The following is a 23,569-nucleotide window of genomic DNA, read 5'->3' on the forward strand; positions in this document are numbered from 1 at the left end:
AAAACCAGGACTTGTCTCTAGTGATTACTCACTGCACTCAACCCTTTTTGCTTTCTGTTTTGGAGTGAAGAGATTCGATACGATTTTCCCATCAAATTTCTTCATTTCAAGTTTTAATGTCAGAATTTCGTGAACGATTGTTTTGGGGATTGACAGCTTGCCAGCTATTATTCTGTCTCTCAATCTACGGACTTTAAGGACACAACTCCAAATTCTTTTAATATTTTCTCGAGTTTGATGGGCGTCCTAGGCGCGAGTCTTCTCTCATTTCTCCTCGACCTTCTCTAAATTTTTTCAACTACTTGTTTACGATTGGTTCTTTCGGAGAACTGTCTCCGTAAACTTACTTCATACACAAAAATATCATGGCATTTCTTGCCCAGCTTTCTAAAAAATTCAATGTTGATGCGCTATTCCTCAATCAGAGAGCTCCATGCTCCCCATGGGTAACTTTCGCTTACTCCTACTTGAACACAGAGTGCTCTAACTCGAACTGAGCGTTGATGGAATAGGCTCTAGCAACAGTGCTAACTGGCAACGCTTGCAACCTGTAAAATAAAGTTGTTATTTAACTTTTATATGTATTTCTCGTGGATCGTAAGCTGTAATTTTTTAATGAAATATAATAATTATTCTCATAGGGTATGTCAAGTTTTAGATACTCGTAAGTGCCAAATATCATATTGTCATTCTTTACGAATTACAATTTTACAGAAACTCATAATCTCGAGATAAAACCAAAAAATATTATTGCTGTGACTTTTAATAAGTGCGCTAATACAGTTGGAAAGACTACTGAGTCTGGGTGTTGTATTGCCAGGATCATGAGGATGGCGTCTTATTGAAATGACTCCGAGATCCCCAATTCTTTGTGTCTTATTGTTATGAAGGTAGTTTAAGAGCGAAGTTCTCAAGGCAAATGTTGATCTAGCAGCATAAATAAAAAGTCAATTATGATTACGATAACGTTATGTATTTAAATTAAGACATCTTGTATATATTATTTATTAATGTCCGTGATAAACTGCTTTCTCTAATAAGAGAATCGTTATTGGATTTATTGAATTCACTCCAAATTACAGACATTCTGTATATCATTGGATATTTATGATTTGTGTTAATAATTCTGCTACACCTGGAGTTTAGTATTGATAGTTTTCAACATAATCAATAATAAGATTTATCATTGAATTATTTACTGTCAATGTGGGATTGTATAAAAGAATGGCTGTAGTTATTGTGAACAAATGAATACAAGAATATTTTAACAATTTCAAGAAATATCGCATTCTTCCACATTTCACAAAAAAAAATGAAAATAAAGGATATTTATTTCATTTCATATTAATAACTAAAATTTAGTTTAACTAGAAATGAAGCTGCTTAAATCGTAACTTAGTGGGAATTTTTGGAACCCTTGGTGATATACATACCGAGTACACTATTACACTACCACTACATCAACAATCAAAATTATACTATTTGACGTAAGTTTCGATGACCTAATTACCGTCTTCTTGGGGGACTGAAGATAAGCATAAACCGAATAACTTTACTTACCTATTTCATACTACATTTTTCCACTAATGAACCTTCTCCCGTAGAAATAATTGTAGCGGGATAACCTTTTTGGCTGGAATCTTTACATTTATTCTTTAACTACTAAACTATAGATTGGGCTATAAGGTCCTTTGTCCCTCTTTGAACTGTTTTTACATTTAACAATTTCAATGCTTTCAAATGCATCCAACAGTTTATTATTGGATACATTTTTTAATAATTTCAATTCATTTATATTTAGTTCATGATTATGACTGGCAATGTGATCGGCAATGCTGTTTAAACCGAACATTGACGGATCTCTTAGTCTGCCCACTATACTTACCTTCACAATCACTACAATTAATATACTCGATTTTTCGGTCCGTCCATATTTTAAATGAGCTATGTGCTCTCTAAACCGGACATTAACGGATCTCTTAGTCTGTCCGACATTACAGCTGTAATTATTGTGACGGAATGTGTAATAAGTTTACTCAATTCATTGTTCACTTCACGAAGGACAAAATGATCAGGATAACTTACACACTTATAATAAATAATAAAATAAAATAAAAATAAAAAAAAATAAATAAAAATATCAAAAATCCTATTGCTGAATTTAAATGCTTTTAATTTACAGATCGTCAGAAAGCCAGATTTTTGCTATCGGCTTACATTGAAAAAAAAAAATAGAAAATCGAATTTGTTTTTTTTTTTCTTATTTTTATCCAATTTATTTTATTATTGTTTTGTAATTTTTTTCTTATTTATTTCTATGATTTCAATTCGTGAGATTAATTGATAAACACTGTCTCTTACGTTCTTAATTTGTTTAGATATATTCACTCAATCCCTTAATTAACTTCAATAAATAATTCAATTCTTCGAATACTCGCTAATTCGTTCTGTTTACTACGACTATTTATTATAAACTGAACTAAACTGCAATAAACAAACCCGGTTATATATACAATTAAAGTTCTGAAAAGTTCTAGAAAAAGTTAATAAAAAAAAACAATTAAATAAATGCATCTAGAAATGATCTATAGGAAACAATGTTAATAAACCGCTGGCTATAAAAGCGGGTATAAAAAAAACAAAAATCAAACGGTTTACGCGGTTTATATTAAGTAAGTCAAAGGTGCCGTGCGCGCTTTCGCCGAATTTTAGAATTTTAATAGGACCTGCTCTATAGCGGAGACACGTTCGTAACAGTTTTATTCATTGTCCATTAGACGTACAGGCTAATTAATTTTTACCATACTTTACTCAACTTAGTCATTTCATTTGTTTCGATAAAATGTTCTAATCAAATTTTCACCACCTTTTAGCAACTTATTGACTTAGACGTGGAAAACTTTCTCGCTCTTGATGGAAATACATGCTTGAATAAAAAAAGTTTGTGAAATATTTGAAATATCACTAATAAATAGTGCTACTAGAAACTAGAAGATATTCGCTACACTTTGTAGATACGATTTAAAAAATCTCATTGGTTATATTTTTTTATTTAAGCTCACAAATATTTTGATTTTTGGAGACAGAGAGAGAGAGAGAGAGAGAAATGCTTTATTTCCAAAATATTGTTACAATTTGTAGAGAAAAGCTTTCAAAAACTGAAAAACAAACATAGAAATAACTAAATAAAGATACAAATAAAATAAAATTCCAATATAAAGAAAACCACAATGAATAACATAATTATAGGTAATAGTACTAGGTAATAATTATAAGTTCATAGCAAAATTAGACCACTATGCAGTTTGCCGGGAATTAAATATTATTACTAGAATAGAAGTCGTTTATAGAGTAGAAGGCACTTTCCAGTAAATATGCCTTCAAATTATTGCGGAATGGGGAAAAAGATAATATCGATTTGATTTCAATTGGCAAGTAATTGGGCATTGTGAAATATTGAGCCCTTAACTAATTCTGAACGTGGAGTAGGTAGTTAAAGGTTTCTAAGTGGATAGCTGAGCAACGATCTATCTAAAATTGGAGAAGCGTGTTTACGAATTAACGAATTCAAAGATGAATAAGGAAAGAAGAGTCAGAATTTTTAATCTTTTAAAGAAGTCCCTGTAGTGAGCATTGCTGTTTAGTCCGAGAGAATATCTAACAGCTCTCTTTTGTAGTTTGAAGATTGGCTCAAGTTGAGTCGCACCACACGTACCCCAGAAGGGAAAGGCATATCGGAGATGCAACTCAATAAGGGTATTATAAACTGTTAAGGAGGTGGATAAGTTCATTTCTTTGGAAACTGATCTCAGCGCAAAACAGGAGGAACTTAATTTTTTTATATAAGGCGGAAATATGTAACTCCAATTTCAAGGAAATGTCCACTCTACTATTGGCTTGCAAGAAGACATCGTTGTATCAACCCTTCTGACTTCTGTTGGTGAGGGAATACTTGAACCATGAGAGAGATCTCCTCCTGAAATCGTATGACTGCAATTTGTTAATTAAAATATTATGTTTATCACAATCGAGAGCCCTAGAAAAATCACAAAAAATGTTGCAGTCGACTGATGGCTGTTTAGGCTATACCATATAGCATAATTTGTGCATTTGTTACTTGAAAACCCATAAACAGAAATGATAAAAGCCTCTTTTCGACCAATCTTTGTTTCATAAACATTCAAAGTGCAATTCTGGAGCACTACTTTTTTTGTTTCAAAATTTTCTCATATTTTTCATGTGTTTTAAACTTATGAGTTTCTTTAGTTTCTAATTATTGTTTGTTACCTGAATGGAATTGAAAAATTTTTTCATAACATATCCTTGACATATATGATAAAATCAAGGTAATTGAAAAATACAGGTAGTGTTATGGTTATCATATCATCACTTCATAGGATTATAAAATTTTTTATTAAATTTTCTGACAATCTGTAATAAGAGCCTTAAAACATCCTTAGTCCTTACCGACAACAAATTTCATTATTATAAAAGTGTATGATTGGATTGAAGTGAATTATTTAAATTAAGCATATCAACTAATTAAGATGCATCTTTAAAGAAAATATCGGAATTATATGCATTCTCAGATCGCGCCATAGACAGGCGTTAAATTAGGTGTACATGTTTTGTTATAACTTCTTACGATTACAAGATTATCTAAGAATTATGTAATTCTTAATGTGGTATACAACAATATATTTTTCTATTTTTAACACACCTGTACACTTACCTTAGTAAATATCAAGTTTATTATCAGACTAGCATTGACTACAGAGTTCAACGTTGCCAAGTCTATTGCTAATAATAATGAAACGTAAAACTCATAATATAATAATGAGGAAGATCCGGTATCGAAACGACCTATTTATAGTATTCCACGATTATGATGCTATACAAATTTAGACATTTGTATAACCGAACGAATCTTCTGTTTACATATTCTAATAACTTATTTCGCCTATATCGAACTATCTTTGTTGTCTCTAGCTCCAACCATTTTTTTAAATTTTTATTACAGTTACAAATACTCAGAATTTCGATAGGGTTAGTATTTACAAAGAGATTTTCAGAAGTATCTACCAGACAAATATTAGTTTTTTTAAGATTCAGTCAAGGGGAGTTTACGGGTCATTTGGTTGTGGTTTCACAGAGCTTGTTTTCGCAATGATACTTGGTAATTATTGCGCTTAACTGTCATATATAAAAGTTCTTTTCTCAAGTTCACCAAGGTATGTTTATTTGACAGCTTTAAAACTATACAAATTCAATCTAATCTTTCTGAAATATATTCTTCTCTTTTTTCAGTAATATATCATATAGTTTATTGGAATCAATCCTTTTTTCTAAATTCACATTATCGCTTACTCCTTTTTATACCATTATATTTTTCCATTATTGTATTATAAAAAAAGGCTAACTAAATATACTGTTTATATTACCACTGCACCAGAACTCACAATTACACCAAGTTACAGGAAAACCTCCGGAAACCTTAACACCGACAAGCGGCGAGGTGAGTTTTAGGAATAGGTTTCACCTGAAGGAAATATAAGAATGATCAAGGAAGCGTTTTGAAGTCATACAAGTATATCGGGTCTGCTTTGGTATTATGTCAATATTGACATAAATGGTGATGCTAGGGATGTATTTACACTTTTATTGGCAGTACCTGAGAATGGACTGCTCGCAAGAGTAATTTGAGAAGACGGTTAAGTATAGTGTAGTAGGAGTTTGTACTATATTCGATTATGGTACGGTTATAGGTTTCATACGAATGAAGTAGGGTATATGGGTGAGTTCATTTAAATTTTTCTCCGAGTGCTTTACTGGAACGGACACGCCTCCGTATCTAGATAATTCACGATCTAATCGACGCCATCTAAGGTTTGCAGAATTAACCACTTCTTTCACATCCATTTTAAATTCCACCAATTTTCAAATATCTTTTCCTCAAAGCTGGATAATTTTGAGAAATATTATCACAAAAACAATGTAATTGAATATTTTGAAATATATTAAAACAGTACCTATTTCTTTACTCAAGAGAATTTGTGCAAGTCGGTTTTTGCCAGTAATAAAATAATAAGCATCTATTGTTTTAATTGTCGTTTCTTTCCGGGAGTGTCACATTAAACCCATGTCTGATTATCTCTTTTGATGGATTTAAAAAACCTTGTTCAGAATTGTACAGTTACTTAACTACAAAGCAATGAATTTTTTGGTCGTTACATTTGTGCTAAATTTTGTGCAGCGCAAGGGTAGAATACAAAGAAGCTCTTGATATTTCCGGAAATTTAAACATAATTCTTTATCGTGACAGATTTTCCAAAAATGGTTTGGTTGAATTATTTATTTACAAGGCTTTCTCTAGCAACAGATTTTACTCCTTAACCCCCTTCATTATTCAGATTCATTAGTTCATCTTTTTACATCATAACTCATAGAGCTTTTGATTTTCCATTCTGTCTAAGGAATTAATAACAACTCGCAGTTCACCTTTGGTGAAGAAATCTAAGCAACTTAAATGGGGTTCCCGCACATATTTACTATTACTGAATACTGGATACAGGAAAATGAATCAGGTTTCATTGAAAAATATAGAATTATTAGCAGATACGACGGTGAAACCCTTATTTTATCTTCCGACGAGGACTTCTAGCCTGTACTAAATTATGATTTTTTACTAGTAGAAAATACTTTTGAGCTTTCCATAATTTACAACGAAACTATCGATTTATATATGATTTTTATTTATAGACTTTGTCAATCATATCCATTCTTTTTTCGAGAACCTTCTAAATTTACTCTACGTTCTGCCTACTAAGAGCAAAAGAGTTCTAAGCTGTGATTTTAATACTGACTTTACTAATGATTGTACCCCACGATATGAATCACCTAGTAATTAATTCAATTTTCGCCAAATTCGTGATACTTTGTAAATTTCTTAAGAAAAATACTCAGTTGATGGGGCTTTTCTCTAAACAAAACTTCATCAAATTTCATATTTTATGTTGGATTGATCTTTCTGAAGATATTGGCTCTATATTTTCGTACTTTCTTGGTAAAACTATTAGATGATTCAATACAGCATTTTCTCTTCGACCTCGTACAACATCACATATCATGGTCTACGAAACGTACTTTATCCAAGAATTTGATATCACTATTGTATATTAAAAAGTTAACGGAGCTAAAAATTTCTAAAAGAAACTAAGTCTGTTATCAATTATTTGAGAAATAAAATGCGATCATCAAAAACTATTAACACCATCCATGCCAAACTTAACAATTATTTCGTGATCTTTAGTAATAATATTAGCTCTACATTATTTCCAAGTCGTAATGCTCTTTCTTTTCCCTAGCTTATAAAAACAGCTATAATTGTTCCCCTGTACTGCACTAAAGACGCTATGTTTTCTATTCTTAATGAAATATATACATCACTTGATAATCAATTTTATACGGCTTCGGTTTCTGTGATTTCGCTAATGCCTTCATTTGTTTTCAACATAAAATTCTGATTAACACACTAGAGTATTATGGCATCCGTACTGTTTATTTAAAATGATTTGTATCTCACCTTTATTGTAGAAAACAACTGGTTCTAGCTGCCTAGTGTGTTGTGTACCTAAGGGCTTAATTTTAGGTCCAATTGTTTTTGGTTTTCATTAATCCACTTATTTGTGGATAACACCAGTGCAACCTGGAGTGCTCCAGATATACAAGCTTCACATTATACCATGGGCAAAGATCTCTCAAAACAGTTTTATCCTACAAAAGAGTTTCACAATCTCTGAAACTCAACAATGACTTAATACAATCCTCAAATTCGATCAAGTTTCTTGGTCTCCTTATGGACGGTGCCGTTCAATGGTCTGTACATGTAGAAACCTTGAAGATAAAATTATCTTCTGCTTGTTTTGCTATTGAATCTATGTCTAAACAGCTCGATTCTCGAACTGCTTTAACAACTTACTACTCATTGTTCGAATCGCATCTTCGCTATGATTTGCCTTTCTGGGTATCTTGTAGTTTGCATCTCTTCGAATCTTCAAATTACAAAAAAGAGCTTTTCGTTATAGTTATGGTTCATGTAGTACAACGTAATTAGAATTGTATTTTAGAAAATTTTAACTTTTCCCAATCTTTTTATTTTATAATCCGTTTATATGCCTCGAGATTACCTTACTAGAAAAAAATAATTGAAATTTTACTTATCAATTCCATCATATTCGATGCCAAAAAATTATTCAACCAGCTGCCTTCAGAATTAAAGGAGCTAAATACCGTTAATAAGTTCCGGAGATTAACAAAGACATTTCTGCTCGAAAGACCTTAGTGAGATATTAATATTGTATTATAATTATTATTAAATTATATTCTCTAATATAAAATTGTGTGAGTTTGTTCATAAAATGACAATTAAGCTTTTATATTTCTCTCCAATATGACCAGCAACCATCTACTGCATGCTTGATCGTCATACTGGGAGGGCAATCTATTTCTTCGATTCAACTCAAAACCTCATCAGCTGGTGTGATAGGTGTTGAGAAATCTCTAGAAATTGAACACTTCTCTGATAAATATTTAGTTTGGTAATAGTTGAAAACTGGGCTGGAGTTCCGAAAACTGGAACCCACCGATTGCCTTGAAATTTTCTCAGATACTCGTATCACACACTAGATGATTGAAATTGATGATATCTAACGAAGAAAAACACATTTTTTACCAAAAATCGATTTTACTCATCAATATAATCTCTTTCAAGAGCAATACAATCATTGCAACGCTTCTGTTACTTCTCGATACCGTGCTGGTAGAAGGCTTTTTTTGCCTCAAAATGGGCTTCAGATTTAGCAATTACTTCTTCATTTAAACTAAATTTCATACTAGCTATTTTTTGAGATAAACCAATAGGCACTGGGGGCCAGATCTGACCTATACGATGAATGAGGAAGCAATTCGAAGAGTAACTTACTCAATTCAATAATTATTGCACCGACTTGTGAATCGGTGCATTGTTTTGTTGAAACAGTAGGTTTTTCTTTGACATATGAGGCCGTTTTTCCTTGATTTTTGCAATTAAACAAACCAACAACACTATGTAGTATTCGCTAATACTATCTATCCCAGCTGAATGTTGGACGCTTCAGACGTGGTTCACCGGCTGCAGTCCACTCAGATGATGATCTTTTAATTTGGGACTGAAGTGACGGATCCATGTTTCATCCATTGTCACATATCGCAAAACATCTGATTTATTACGTGTAAACATGGCCAAACACTGCTCTAAATCATCAACACGTTGTTGTTTTTGATTGCTTGTGAGTAAACGCGGCACCCACTTTGAAAAAAGCTTTCTCATGGTAACATATTCATGCATAATTATGAACACACTGCCTTATGGATATATTTACGGCCTCAGCTATCTCACGCAATTTCAATTTACAATTAGATATAACCAATTTTTTTGATGTTTCTCCACCTCAATTAGACGACCAGAACGTTCGCCATCATCGATGTCTGTACGACCACGTTTAAATTCAGCAAACCAATGGTTTTTTTCGAAGGTGAAAAGTCCGATTAATACTTTTGAAGCTATGACTGAGCTTGTATGGTATTTTTTTCATCGAGAAACAATGATAAATTAACACACGAAATTTTAAATCCATTGTTTTGTCAATAACAAAAGTAGCTTTACATAAATGGCTATCATTTTTTTTCTGACTAATCAAAATGTCATGAAATTTTAGATATAGCCGTTTGAAAATTGTTGCTGCAAAAACGTCATATGGATTTGTCAATGGCAGCGCCATCTGTGTGTAAGTCATACGGCTTATCGAGTGATTTAATGTCTTATCACCCACTCCTCTCACTATCAATACTAGTTTTTTTCATCACACAAAATAAGTTATTCGTTATAACTGAACCATAATAGAAAAATCATTTATTTTTGATTAAGGCATACATGAAGGTAGCACAAAAAACAAAAACTACTTATTTATTATTTCAATCATCTTGGCATTTCAAGTTCAATATTTATGTGTATTAGAAAATGCAGAACAATAAATTTAATTTATTTACATTAGGAAATAATTTAAAAAATCGTACATCCACTTTCGTATGAAAATATAGGCACAAATATCAATAGCCGAAAATAAGTGGTTAGGTTAGATTGAGAAAAACTTTTTCCCATCCTCCTTTCTTGCAAGACGCCAAAAATCATTTTAGCACAATCATCTAGTTTATGTTGAGAGTATATGGTGAAAATTTGAAGCCAACCGATGAGTTTTCGTTTTCGGAAATCCAGCTGAAAATTTTTCATATTGATGATACACAATTTAATTGAATGAAAATATATTTGTGTCACATATTTTCTGAAATATAATAAAAATGCAACATCGCATCGAAAAGTATTTATCGGCCAACCACGTGATTTTTTTCTACAAGCAGACAAGTGCAACTGCAACTCACGTTTTCTCTTACATAATCCTTGAAGCTGTGCATTGCAGATTTCTTAACGTGTGACATTTAAAGTTTAAAAATACACCTTATAATTGCACACCTAGTTAGAATGCATTTTTTTATTTATCGTATTCATTTTTTTCAATATTGTTACATATTCTAATAACAAAAACTATAATTATGTTAACAACCTTCTTTTTTCTGTTGTACATGGTCATCATTTGCATGATGTTATTCATTAACCAAAAACTAGTTTTATTTATATACGTAATTAGTTTAAATACAATATTATGATAATACATGGACGTGACTTAATTATAAACTACTGGGATAAAATTAAGTTGAGCTACTCTAACTTACCTATATCCGAAATCGTCCTGATGACAAAGCGTTGAAGTTTACCTGAAACTAATAATTTAACTTACAAAAGGTGTAGACTGACATAGATTTTCATTGTCAGTCCTTATGTCCTATTAATATTGTTAGCTTTTTCAAAACTTTTCTCAATAAATTTTTTGATCCAATGGTCTACGATCTTAGTTATTTTCCCTCTCTATTAAAAGTGAAGATTCGAATACAATGTCAGGAAATTTTTGATAAATGTTTTTCTATATTTTGAGAGGCTATTAAAAGCTACTGGCAGTTTTGTCACTTTGGTCTCTAAATAAAACTTGATTTTTCAATTGTAAACTGAGTTCTGAAATCGCTATCGAGGTCGTCCCAAGTTAACAGAAACAGCGGTTGCTGCAAGCTTACTCAATCAATAGCCAAGTAGTGGCCAAAGTTTTACAAACTCAACAGGTAATTCGTCATTATCTGCAGGTGGAGTCGACGCGCAACTTCGTATTTGTTAATAAATTTATAATTTCACTTAATCTGGTTTTTTATTTATCTCTGTGTATAATAGACGTAGTTCAAAAGGTCGCCTTGAACTGTTTTTCCATCATTATCAATAGCCAGAAGTAATTTGCCAAGATAAAACTAATATAACCATATCAAAGAAAAAGTGCCATAAAGTGATGTCCATTGACTGGGGTAGCAAACGGCGTGCGGAGTTCACAAACACAAGCAATCAAATAATATAATTATTTCACTAAACTTTACAGTATTATAATTATGTTTCTTTTAAGAAGAATCTTTTGTGTTACTATGTTATTGTATACAATTATATCCGAAGGAATACAACCATATTACAACATTATCTATAATATTGCGAAATTTGAGCTGATATGAGTTTTTAAAATGGAACAATAGGTGTCGTTAATGAGCTGTGTTCATTGACTAAGTAAACGTTGACATTCATTATTGCAAAGCCGGTATCAATTTAGATATTGAATGAGTCATAATAGTGAACATTTGCAATTGGTTTGCAGAATTTCGCTATGGTCGTGTGTCCGACTGTGATGAACGTTGGCCAAAATCGGTTGTCATTCTGAGAAACGTCGACGCTGTACGGAACATGATTCAAAAAAATCGGCATGGGACTTATAGATAGATAGAGTGCAATCGATTTTATATGAACATGGACAAAATACGTTGCATCATTGTTCATCACTACAATGCCAGATTCCATACAAAACGTCAAATAAATTAATATTTGAAACATAGATTTAATGTCTCTTTGTCCATTCTCACCTGATTTATCGCCTAATGACTTTTTTTGCTCTTCACTATCAAACAAAAGATGCGCGGATAGAGATTTTGATGACCTCAACAAGCTGTTTTTATAATTTCAGCTTCAGAGTGGAAAAACCCAGAATTGGTTTGAGCGTAAGGACGGTTATTTCGAAAATCAATTAAATATATAGTTTCGAACTTCATTTCTATTATACTTTTTGTTAAAACATAAGAGGCAACTTTCGTGTCTAGTCGGTAGGCAAGTCAATTCCATATAGTTAGCATTAAAAATAGAAATTTTGGGTTGAGGTCTCAAAATAAAACTCTCTCAGAGTAAAATGCCAACGTTTCGATCCTTTATTTGATCTTTATCAGTACTTAAAATATTCAAATACAAACGTTTAAGAAGATGAACAAGTAATAAGAATTGTGAGATTAAAAAGTAAAACAATAATCAGAGTTTAGTGTAACAATTAAAAAATCTATTAGGTATATATACATGAATAGGACACACTGTATGTGAGAAAATAATTAAGACAAATTATATAACATTAAACAATAAAAACATTGCTGTATAAAACAGAAGAGCAAGGAAAAAGCCATTTAAAGAAGGTATTTATACATATAAATAAAAACCTGTACAAACAATATACCTTTTCAAATTATTGACTTATAAATATTCAAAAGATGGTTATATTGAACCTTGAGATTGGCCATATTACTACGATTATCAACTGCATCATTCAGTTCTATGTATATCATTTCGCAGATGGTTCTTTTTGAATATTATGTTTCGTATACAGAATTTTGCATTTAAAATAAAGTTGTCACCATTGAGTTCCAAATCCACAAAAACATTCGAAATTTCATTCTAGGACTGACAATAATATCAAGAATTACTTTAAAAATAGAGAAAGCAAGATATTGGAATTTGTTTAAGTGATCCCGAATTACTGTCCGAAAGTAAAAAAATATTGATCTCTAGGGAGAGATAGGGAATAGTAAACCGATTCTCTTTTTCTCTCTTCCAATTGTTCACTTCACGTACTTGTCACTCTTTCTAACTTTAATATTAACTCTATGGTCAGCTTTTTCACTAGAAAGCCTTAAGTAATATTTTTAATTAAAAAATATTACGTTCAATTTTAACAAAAAAAGGTAAAAGTCATTTTTTAGTCGTGTGTTTTGGCATGATCTGGTAACTCTTTTTTGTATTTTTAACGAACCAGCATATCATTATTCAAAAAAAGGATCACTCATTATTGAATACAATCAAAGTGAACCGATCTTACGCAGTTCATACTTATCAAAAATATAATTTAAATCAACGTAATTCTTGCGCCGATATTCAATCAGCGAAAATTGAACACATTTCTTAACATGATTATAAAACCAGATAAAAATTTAGTAATTCTAAATAATTTGTGACCTGATCAAAAATCTGTATGTCCAGAGGCGGATTGATAGTAGTATTAATAATTTTTACTTGTTTCCAATGATTTTATTTTAAACTTTCTCCACGTGTATACTAAACTATAGTATAGTAAATACATACTCATATTCATAAATTAGAAAGACATTAATTTGAAAAATATTAAAATATGGATATTAAATTTTTAAGAAATTTTACGCCCGTGCGTAATTTTCTTTTCCAAATAATTCTCATATTCTATACATTCACGGTTCACTGCAGTAATCACTTATAAATTGTCAAACGTGACAACAGGTTGTTTGTTTATGTTAAATTAATGATAATATTGTACAATCTGGTAAATAAAATGTTCGATGTTTCTTTCTGTTTCTCCTCTCTTTTTGTTCCCGAATCTTTTTCTTCCAAATAAGTTTATTTGTAATTCAAAAAGACTATAACTATGACACTGTCTTCGCAGGCACATATTAAGGTGAAATAGGAATTTCATTCTAATTTTTTTTAGATTCTCAAATACTGAAAGATTATTTTGAAAAATTTCATAAAATTTTTTCAAAATGGTGAACTGTATTATGCCATTTTTATTTCATTGAATACATTCGAAGGATATTTAATACTAATATACCAGTCAGCAGTTACTGTTCTTTGTTTATTTAATACAATCAGCTTTATATAATCGCTTTTCGAAAAGACCGCAGCTCCTGTTTTCCTCCCAGCATATGTGAGCATAGAATTTTGTTTTTGTACGAGGTAATCCCAGTTTAAATCATCAAATCATCGGGATATAAGCACCATTAATCACCCATAACGATATTTATAACGTGTTTGCTACAACCATAATCGTTTTTTTTTAATCATAATTTTGGATAATCTATCATATTTGCTTTTCTGGCTTCCTTTAACTAATTGGGTACCCGTAATGAACATCGCTTGATTAGACGTAGATAATCTTTAACTTTCGTCTGTGTGGATGTTGAACCAATCCCTAAATTCGATTTCGTTATGGGTCAATAGATGATCTTCTGTCGCTAGTTTTCTAACACCTTCAATAATTCCTTGGAAAATCACAGTACACGGTCGGCTAGTTTGTAATTAGTTGACCTATTCCTCTCAAATGCTGCATACCAATGAAACACTGAAAATAGCGAAAGGAAAGACTGGCTAGACCGTTTCATCAAACATTGTTGACTTCCTTCTTACGGTCTTGCTTAGCGATGCTCGTATTGAACTAATCAAGACTTTATCCCATGTACAAACACAACAAATGCCAAAAATTCCACCTAAAAAGACGATATTATTCAAGAAGGTTATGTTGCCGCTTATCTTAAAATTTTCAGCGTGATCTTCGTGAAACGGCAATAATCGTACTCATAGAAGTGGGTTAGAAATTTGATGAGGTGTTAAGAGATGTTTCCATAATGGGAAATTGTACATAAATGAATGAATAGTTGTAAAATAAATGACGAATAAATTTATATATGAATCAGATTTGTACTTCCTCAATTACGAAGCTTAACGCATTAAGCTATTTTATTTCCATCACTCATCACGCCTTCACTATAAACTTCAACAAGTATTAGTGGCACTGATTTTCAGCAGGAGAAACTTCTCGAACTTAACAATCGAATAACTTCACAATCGGAGGGATTACTAGTTGAAATAGCAAAAACAACCAATTACCTTCGAGACGTAAATCATAATAACGACCGAGTTTGAACTGGCGAACACCTTAAAGTGAAGTCACTAATAGACAATGAAACTGTCTCTATATATACGTATCGGCTTACAACGCTCTCCGACTTCTTCTTGTGTCCACTTTAGGACCTGCTTAGGTATTCTGTTCTTTGATTAGTTGTTTGGTTTCAATATCACTTTAATGTGTGTCTGTCTCTCATCATCTTTCTTAGTCTATCATGCTTTAACGTGTTCCTCTTGGATTTGCCCCTTGCTGTTTTTCAAAAGTCTATTTCGGTTATCATTAGCATTTTTCCGTTGATTGTTTTATCTGCCACATGTTATAGTACTAGAATCCTGTTGTATATTCTTTGTTTGCTGCCTTTTGGTATTGTTAGGACCCATAGTATTCCATTTATATTTATCTCTTTGATTGTTGTGTTGAGTGTTCCATCTTGCGTTATTTTCATTCTTACATATTTGTATTCCTTGTAGTGTTTTATATCTGTGCTATCCTCCAGGTCGATGTCTTGTGCTGGTACTCCGATACACATACATAAAGTTTTTTTTTTTTTTTTAATTACTTAGAGACCTCATTTACTGTAATCTTCTATAAGTTTCGAATCAAGTTGCTCATGATCCTGTGTTATTATTATTTCATCGTCTGCGAAGTGTGTATAGTGTAATGTTGACATCTCTCCGCATTTCACAGTTTGCTAAGAGGTATACTGTCATATGTCTTCTACAAATCCACATATACTAAATGAATTTCTTGTCCTAATGTTTATTTTTCGATCATTTGTTTAACACAGTATAGGTGCTTAACTGAGGATCTGCCAGCCCTGAAACCAGCCTGTTCTTCCGCCTCAAGATATTCTCTTTAAGTTTTGGTCTGCTATATTTTGCCCTACATTCTGCGAATTGTATTAGTCGTTGCAATGCCTCTATACTTTTTGCATTGGTCTCTATTTCCTTTCTTGTGAATTGTCGACATTATGGAGATTATTCAGTTCCTTGGTACTTCCGCGCCTTTCATACAATTCCGGAACAGTTTTCTTATATGTTCATATAATGTCTATGTCTCTGCTTCAATTAGTTCGGCAGGAATATCGTCTGGTCCAGGGGATTTTTCGTTTTTCAGGGATCTACATACTTCATCGATTTCTTTTTAACTGACATTTAGTGGAGACAACTTTAACTAACTTCATCAATTTTGATATATCTATTTTTAATCTATTTGTCGTTATCGTTACACTTCATTTTATACAATTTCTCCCTCCGCGGAGCTCCTGCGATTCCGAATATTAAAGCAACCTGAAAGATGTTACAAATAATATCTGAGCTTACATTAAAATTTATTGCTGTCACACCTTATGCGTGAGATAATGATCGTCTGAAGCTTGCAACAAAAACGGATCATTTTGATTTTTTGGGTCTATAGCAAACTTATGTTTCAAATATGCAATGAGTTTCGAGTGTTTATTGATGTCTACGTCATTATTTTCCATTAGGGTGCCTTTCAGTTTTGAATAAGTCGATCAAAGTGCTGAAGATTTCCTCATTTTGGATTTAGTTTCAGAATAAGCTGCTAACACTCTTTCTGTAAAGCTGTTTATGCCTTTTTTAGAACGCCACTTCAAAAAAGAATTATATTCCTTTAAATACTGCTCCCTTCTTTATGAATGCAAATGAAAAAAAAAACGTGAATATTAAAACGAACGTAGAAAAATGTATTTGTATTAAATATTGTAGGTAATGCAAAAATAGCGATGTATCATGTGAGAAACTGTGCAAATTGTTAAAATAGAAAAATAAATATTAGTGCTGTTCCTAAAACCAGTGACCTTTTGCCAATACTATATAAAGATTCCAAAAAAAAAATGTTGATAATATTTCAGTTGAAATAAAAAATCCATTTGCATATAAAAACAGGATTTTAGTGAATTCGGTTCTGAAGTAACCCCGATAAAGATTTTTAAATCTTCGAATTCTTATCGGTTATTGCAGATGAAGATAAGGAAAGTAGCAATAATGGGCGTGTCTGTGTGTGCATAATTTTAAGGCATATATGGGTATCAAAAAAACTATCGTACGTGAACTCGGTAGGTGACGTTTCGAATTTTGTGAATGTGAATGACCTCAAGTATATGTATACAAATAGGTAGTGCGTTGTACCCGAAAATACGTGCGTAAATCTGCGAAATGTGCGTGAGAACGCATGAATTCTTTTGGTTGTTATATCATATGGGAAGTTGAAAAATATTTATTTTTATTTAGATGCATTCGAAATGATACGTTTGGCGTTAGATTTCATTGATAGCGATTGTATGAAATATGTCATGACACAGCTGTTGCCATGAGATAAATTTATTGATGATGGTTACACATCAGATACGTTTTTTTTTCTTTTGGTTCAATACTTATAAGAAAGAAACATGTCTATGTACTAATGGATTAACATTTAGCAAATAACTCTAGATACTATCACAACAATGTGAAATGGGAAGCTTGAGTTTTATGTGAAAATCAAAGTAATATTGCAGTTGAAATATACGTAATGTTATAAAATATTTATTCAAGCTATTCGTAGTTAAATTTCTACTAATAATTTAAAATATCTATCAACTTATTTAGGTTTTTTATCGTCACGAAAACATGTATGATACGTCTTGTCGTTAATGAGATACAGGGTGTTGAATTGTTTGTAATAAATGAGCTCTGTGAGTGAAATTTATTTTTCCTGTTGACTCTATTGGAAGTAATCCGTAAAAAACGAATAAGAAATTTCAATAATACGGATTTTTTTGTGTTAACAACGACGCCTATGTTTATTAATAATGAAATGGCTAATATGCACTTTTTGTATGGATTAACGAATAATAATGCCTTAGAGGCTAGACCAGCGTTCCCCAAACTTCTTCAGCCATGGACTCTTAGGAAATCAAGCACAGTTATCACGGAACTCCTTAATAAAATTAACAGCAAAAAAATTCGGATTAGGTATTTATTTTAGTTATTATTATGAAAAATATGAAAAAACTTTAATGTAAAGGATGGTGTTGCTTTTTTGCAACTAAATCAGTTATATTCGGGTTGATGTTGCTACTAAGTTTAATATCAAATCAGATTCTACTTGTAATCTGTTTCTGTATTTGTTTCTTGTATATACAAGAGTAAAGAATGCCTTTTCACCACATAGGTATGTGGTTGAAAAAAGCAATAAATGTTTTAGTGCTTGATACTGAATGAAGATTTTTTGAAATTGCATTTCAATGCCGAATCACAGGATATTTCTTTCCATTGGTTTTCATGTGCCGTTGTCAAGCCAGTAATATCCCAAGATCACTTGGACACAACCCTCTGGTTCTTTATGTGTAGGGATATCTAAAATAGCTCAATTACAAAACCCCGTTATTAAATTTTGGAAATCTCAAACATCGTATCATACAAGGCTGTAATGTTATTCGTAATAATCCTGGTATCTTCGAACGTATTCGTCAATCCATTAAACGTCGAGCAGATGCATCTTGCCTGGAGGTGCACATTGTGAACATTTGCTCTGAAATGTACAGTTATTTCATGTTTAATACAAGTTGTTGCATATAATAAAATGTTAAATCAATTCGACATTCTGTATCTCATTAAATACAAGACTCACCTAATTTGTAGAATTTTTTCATGTTTTCTGGAGTACCACCTCACGTTCACCAACATCGGTGTCTGTACGACCACGTTGAAATTCAGCAAACCAATAAAAAATAGTTCTTTTCGATGACACAGAATCCAGATAAAACTTTTGAAGTAATTGCTGAGCTTCTACAATATTTCTTTTCATTATAAAGAAATAATAAATTAATACCCGAAATTATTTTAAGTATATTGTTTTGAAAATAACAAAAGTAGCCTCACTTAAATGGCTGTCACCTTTTTCTGACTAATAGGAATGTGATGAACATACATAGTCTTTTAAAAGTTGGTAATTCATAAACGTCATATGGATTTGACAATGTCAACGTCGTCTCTGTGTCAATCATACGACCTATTGAGTTATGTCATAAGTTCATAATCTAGTTATTAAATTGCTTTTGTATCATATTTTTAGTGATTACTCACTAATTTTTTTGCAGTTCAAAGAAGATGCGATTACAGCTGTGAACCCTCAACTTTACACCATAGCGACATTAACTGGTCATGCGCACAAATCAGTTGGGGAAGGCTACTCTATTGGTAAGAACACTGCTCCATATTATTCACTATTTTACTCACGAATAGTAACATAGGAGAAACATATTGAATATTGAACTTGAGTTTTCAAATTATTGTAAAAACTCACTTGATTGAATGAACTCTATTAATTTCAAGCGATTTAATTAAGAAGATTCATTGAATGAACAAATTTCATTGAACGAACTAAATTCATTGAACGAACTAAATTCATTGAAAGGTGTTTACAACAAAACGAAACAATTTTTATAGTAAAATAAATGCTGACACATGTTTACAAAATGTGATCTTCTTGCGTTCTAATTTTTAGAATAATCTAGATTATTCTCCATATAACTTCTTCGTCTCTACGAATGAAAAATAACGGAGGTATTTATCAGAACTTGTTCTGTTGCTCCTTTTCTTTTTTCAAATTAATATTCTTATTTACCTCAATTTATTGATTTCTTAAAATTTGTCAGCAATCTGAAGTTCCTTTCCCTCGAAGAAAACGTAGATATTCGCGCTTCTGTTTTGAAATACGTAGTTGAGTCTTTCACTGCATTATGCGTAAAATTCGCGACCGCACGAATCCTACTACGACTTATATATTTAACTTTCGAATATTTATTTTTGATAATTTTATTAACAAAAATTACATATTTACAAATAAATGAACTCTGTTAATTTCAAGTGATTAAATTCATTATCTAATGAACAAAAATCATTTGAATGAATTAGATTCATAATAAGGTGTTTACAACAATCCTATTTTTATAGTAGAATAAATGCTGACACATGTTTACAAAATATGATCTTTTTGCTTTTTAATTTTTAGAATAATCCACTTTTTTCTTCCTGTAACTCGTAAGATCGAGTTATTGCATATTTATTATGAAAAGAAATAACACTTATGTCACAAACGGGCCTATCAAGACCCCAAAACAATTAATATGACGCACTGGTTGTGTCATGCTTTAAAATCTGCATCAAAACAATGCTATAAAAACAACCAATAACAATTTAATTTTATTAACAATTGCGGTTTAATTGAAAATCATCGACCTTGACTTCAAAAGTTTATTTAGCATCTTAAATAGAGAATGGATTTTTTTTTATTTAATAAGCAGCAACTGCATAAAACGAAAAATAACAGTTTTATTTGTAAATGATGATCACGTACTTAATAATTATTTTTATTATTACTACTGAAAGATAGAAAAATACTTTTTTATTATTGGCAATATTTTAATTCAATAGACATGTTTAGTGATAGCAAAGATCAATGTCTCCAACAAAAAATTGAAGTGAAATAACTACAAATATAATACAATTTGAGATATAAAGGGGGTTCTGGATTGTGGAGCGAATAGATGACGTGAAAATAATGCTGTGAAATAAAAAAATTCTCATACGACCCCTCGTTTCTGAGTTATAGTCCTAATTTCCAAATTATACATTCGAACATTATGAATTTTTAATGGATGATTACGTATGTCGATGTAGTGTGTTTGACGGAATAAATAATCTAAAAAAGGCAAGAATGAATTGTTCAATCGATTTGTTAACAAAAATGTACTCTTTTATTAATTCGATAATATTTATGGTTTATGAGACTTTAGTGCTGCGTTACTTTTTATATTTTTTTCGAAATCGAGTAGATTCAAATATCTAGTGAAAATATTTATAGCCCAACGCACATTCATAGAGACGGGTTGGCTCTGGGTTCCTGGGCCCAACATCTTGTTGTTCGATTATATGCTTTAATTACGATGTTGCATATTAGTGGGCCCTCAACTCGTCTTACACTGAAAAATAACTTTACTGCGTATCTGGATTTATAAATAATTAGCATAATTTGACGTTTTTGTTCTTTGTTTTATTGTGAAGAGATACGCTTCTTTCTTTTCTAAACCTGCCCCGACATTGTACGATTCTATTTCTCTTGTCAGTCTTTTTCCTTTCTTGATTAAAAGCGGTTTTTCATATTCTTTGAAGTTCTCTGAAGATATCTAATGACTACTGGCAAACACTATTCTTTATTGACCGCCTTACGTTGTTCTAACGCCACTATTCATACAGATAATTCCAATGAGTATTATTCCGCCGAAAACTTGTTGGAAAACTTGTTAGCTTAAAATTGCTTCACTTTACCAAATAGCTATTTGTATAACAAGAAAGGAAAGTTTACTGTTTATTGCGTAGCCCTCAAATGACAAGTCATTTTTAGATAATTTATTTGTGAAACTCACAAACGAAATTAATTAAACTAAGAAGTAAAGTATAACTTATATGCGTTATTTGCATTCCACTTATACCAACCACCGCAGTATCCCCCGAAACTATTCGTACTTGGCTGATTACAATCAATTTCATTAACTTAAGCGATTCCCACAATTTACTTCGAACTATACGCTTTTTTTAAAGAGATTTCTGCACATATCCTTCAGCGATATTCGTAGACTCCCAACCTCCCTGTTGCTTTGAAGCAAGAATGTCTCCCTCAAAATTTGCAAGTAAACTAGCCGAGGTTCTTCTGAAACTATGACCAGAATAATTGATGTCAAAATGCCAATATAATGAGAGCCATTCCATGAAGTCACTTTTGCTTCTCCGCCCTTCCTTTACGTCTCTAAGGATGATAAATATGACTTTGTTCCCTACAATGACGCCAGAAAATGTATAATTTGGATAGAGGTAAGTGGAAATAGTATATTACATAACGAGTTTGGAAAGTGATACATTACGCCTCAGCTACTGTTTTGCACGAGCAGCGTAGTGGCGAGTGCTGAAACGTAACTAGTGCGAAATACCCTTTCCAACGAGTTTTGTACACTATTTTTCTTACGATCACGTAAAAAATTATTATTCTTCCTATTTTTCAAATGGGAAAGTCAATTAACATTATCACACATGTGTTGAAAAGTATTTCAACATATGTATTGAAATACGAAGTGAAAATTTGTGCGTAATGCAATTCTTTAAAATTTATTATAATAGTTGTTAATAACAATTGAACAATTATTGTAAATCAATTGTGCCTTATTATTTAATTGTGATGAATGGTTATTTATAATTGTAACACTGCTCGGTACATCAGAAGACGAAGATTAATAATTGGTAATTGCCTCCTATAATCGTAATTCGTTACCATTTTTATTTTTAAAAGATTAATTCATATAGCCTTCCGTTACTCTAGAAGATTGCCAGCTACCAAGTCTTTTGGTGATCTCCTGAAACAATGGCCGGTATATTGCTTGGTTCCGGCAGCTCAAGATATTCAGCAATTTTACGTGGTATATTATCGATTGTGTTTATCCCCACAACCTCTTTTATGCATGTTACATTTCTGTAATTAAGAAATAAAGGAAGCATTCTCCGAAAAGGATTCAACGTTAGGTTTGTGTCGCCTTATGTGAGGCAATTTGAGCTTTTTCTAAAATCTCCGGTGGAGCTCTCAAAATTTCATCACTTTCACTACTATCAGACATATTCGTAGATAAAGTTGAGAAAATGTTCGGATACAATCATATTTTGTTCAATAAAATATATATAAATGACGATAACATTTATTTTCATAGCATGCTACTTAAGAAAACGTGTCCTATTTTTAATGAAATTGCGTAATGTGCTGCCTACATTTACAGGAATCACTCTTTCAATCCTAGATATATATCGCTAATGCTAAAAGTTTTTATGTTTTTTTATTGACTATATTTGTGTAAATAGGCCAAATAAAGTCTAAACCAAGAAGTTTAAGTTTTCTTCTCAAAACATGTATATGTTGAGACCTCATTACGTGCATGTTATTGTTAAATGTCATTTACAAGGAATGTTGGAATGGGCGTAGAAAAAGTATATAAACATGTGTGCTGAAAAGTTGAAAAATCCTACAAAATATTTTTTCATTCATCTACTTTATACATTACCCAGTAATAGTAATAACACTTTATTTTAACGTTTGAATTATATTGCAGACATTAGTATGTATTTGAACACAAATCACAACAAACTTTCAATTTTTATTGTAAACACTAATATAACCTCTAAAAATCATATTGTCTACTTCTTCAGTTTCCTTAAATTTGGCTTTTTGCCTTTTGACCCCAGCCAGACTCATATTGTATTCGTGTATTCCCTTTTCAAGACCATATATAACATTAGAAAAAGAAACATTTC

General features: G+C 31.6%; 1 protein-coding gene across 1 annotated transcript in view; it reads left to right on the forward strand.

The window, feature by feature from the left end:
* LOC130891158 (putative aminopeptidase W07G4.4) overlaps positions 1–23,569 on the forward strand; it is a 96,120-nt gene that overhangs the window by 60,034 nt on the left and 12,517 nt on the right. The window contains exon 6 of the mRNA XM_057795744.1: positions 19,315–19,414. Within this exon, the coding sequence (XP_057651727.1) occupies positions 19,315–19,414 (100 nt within the window). The remainder of the gene's footprint in view (positions 1–19,314; positions 19,415–23,569) is intronic.

Source organism: Diorhabda carinulata, chromosome 3 (genome assembly GCF_026250575.1).
Source record: "Diorhabda carinulata isolate Delta chromosome 3, icDioCari1.1, whole genome shotgun sequence".
Taxonomy (NCBI): domain Eukaryota; kingdom Metazoa; phylum Arthropoda; class Insecta; order Coleoptera; family Chrysomelidae; genus Diorhabda; species Diorhabda carinulata.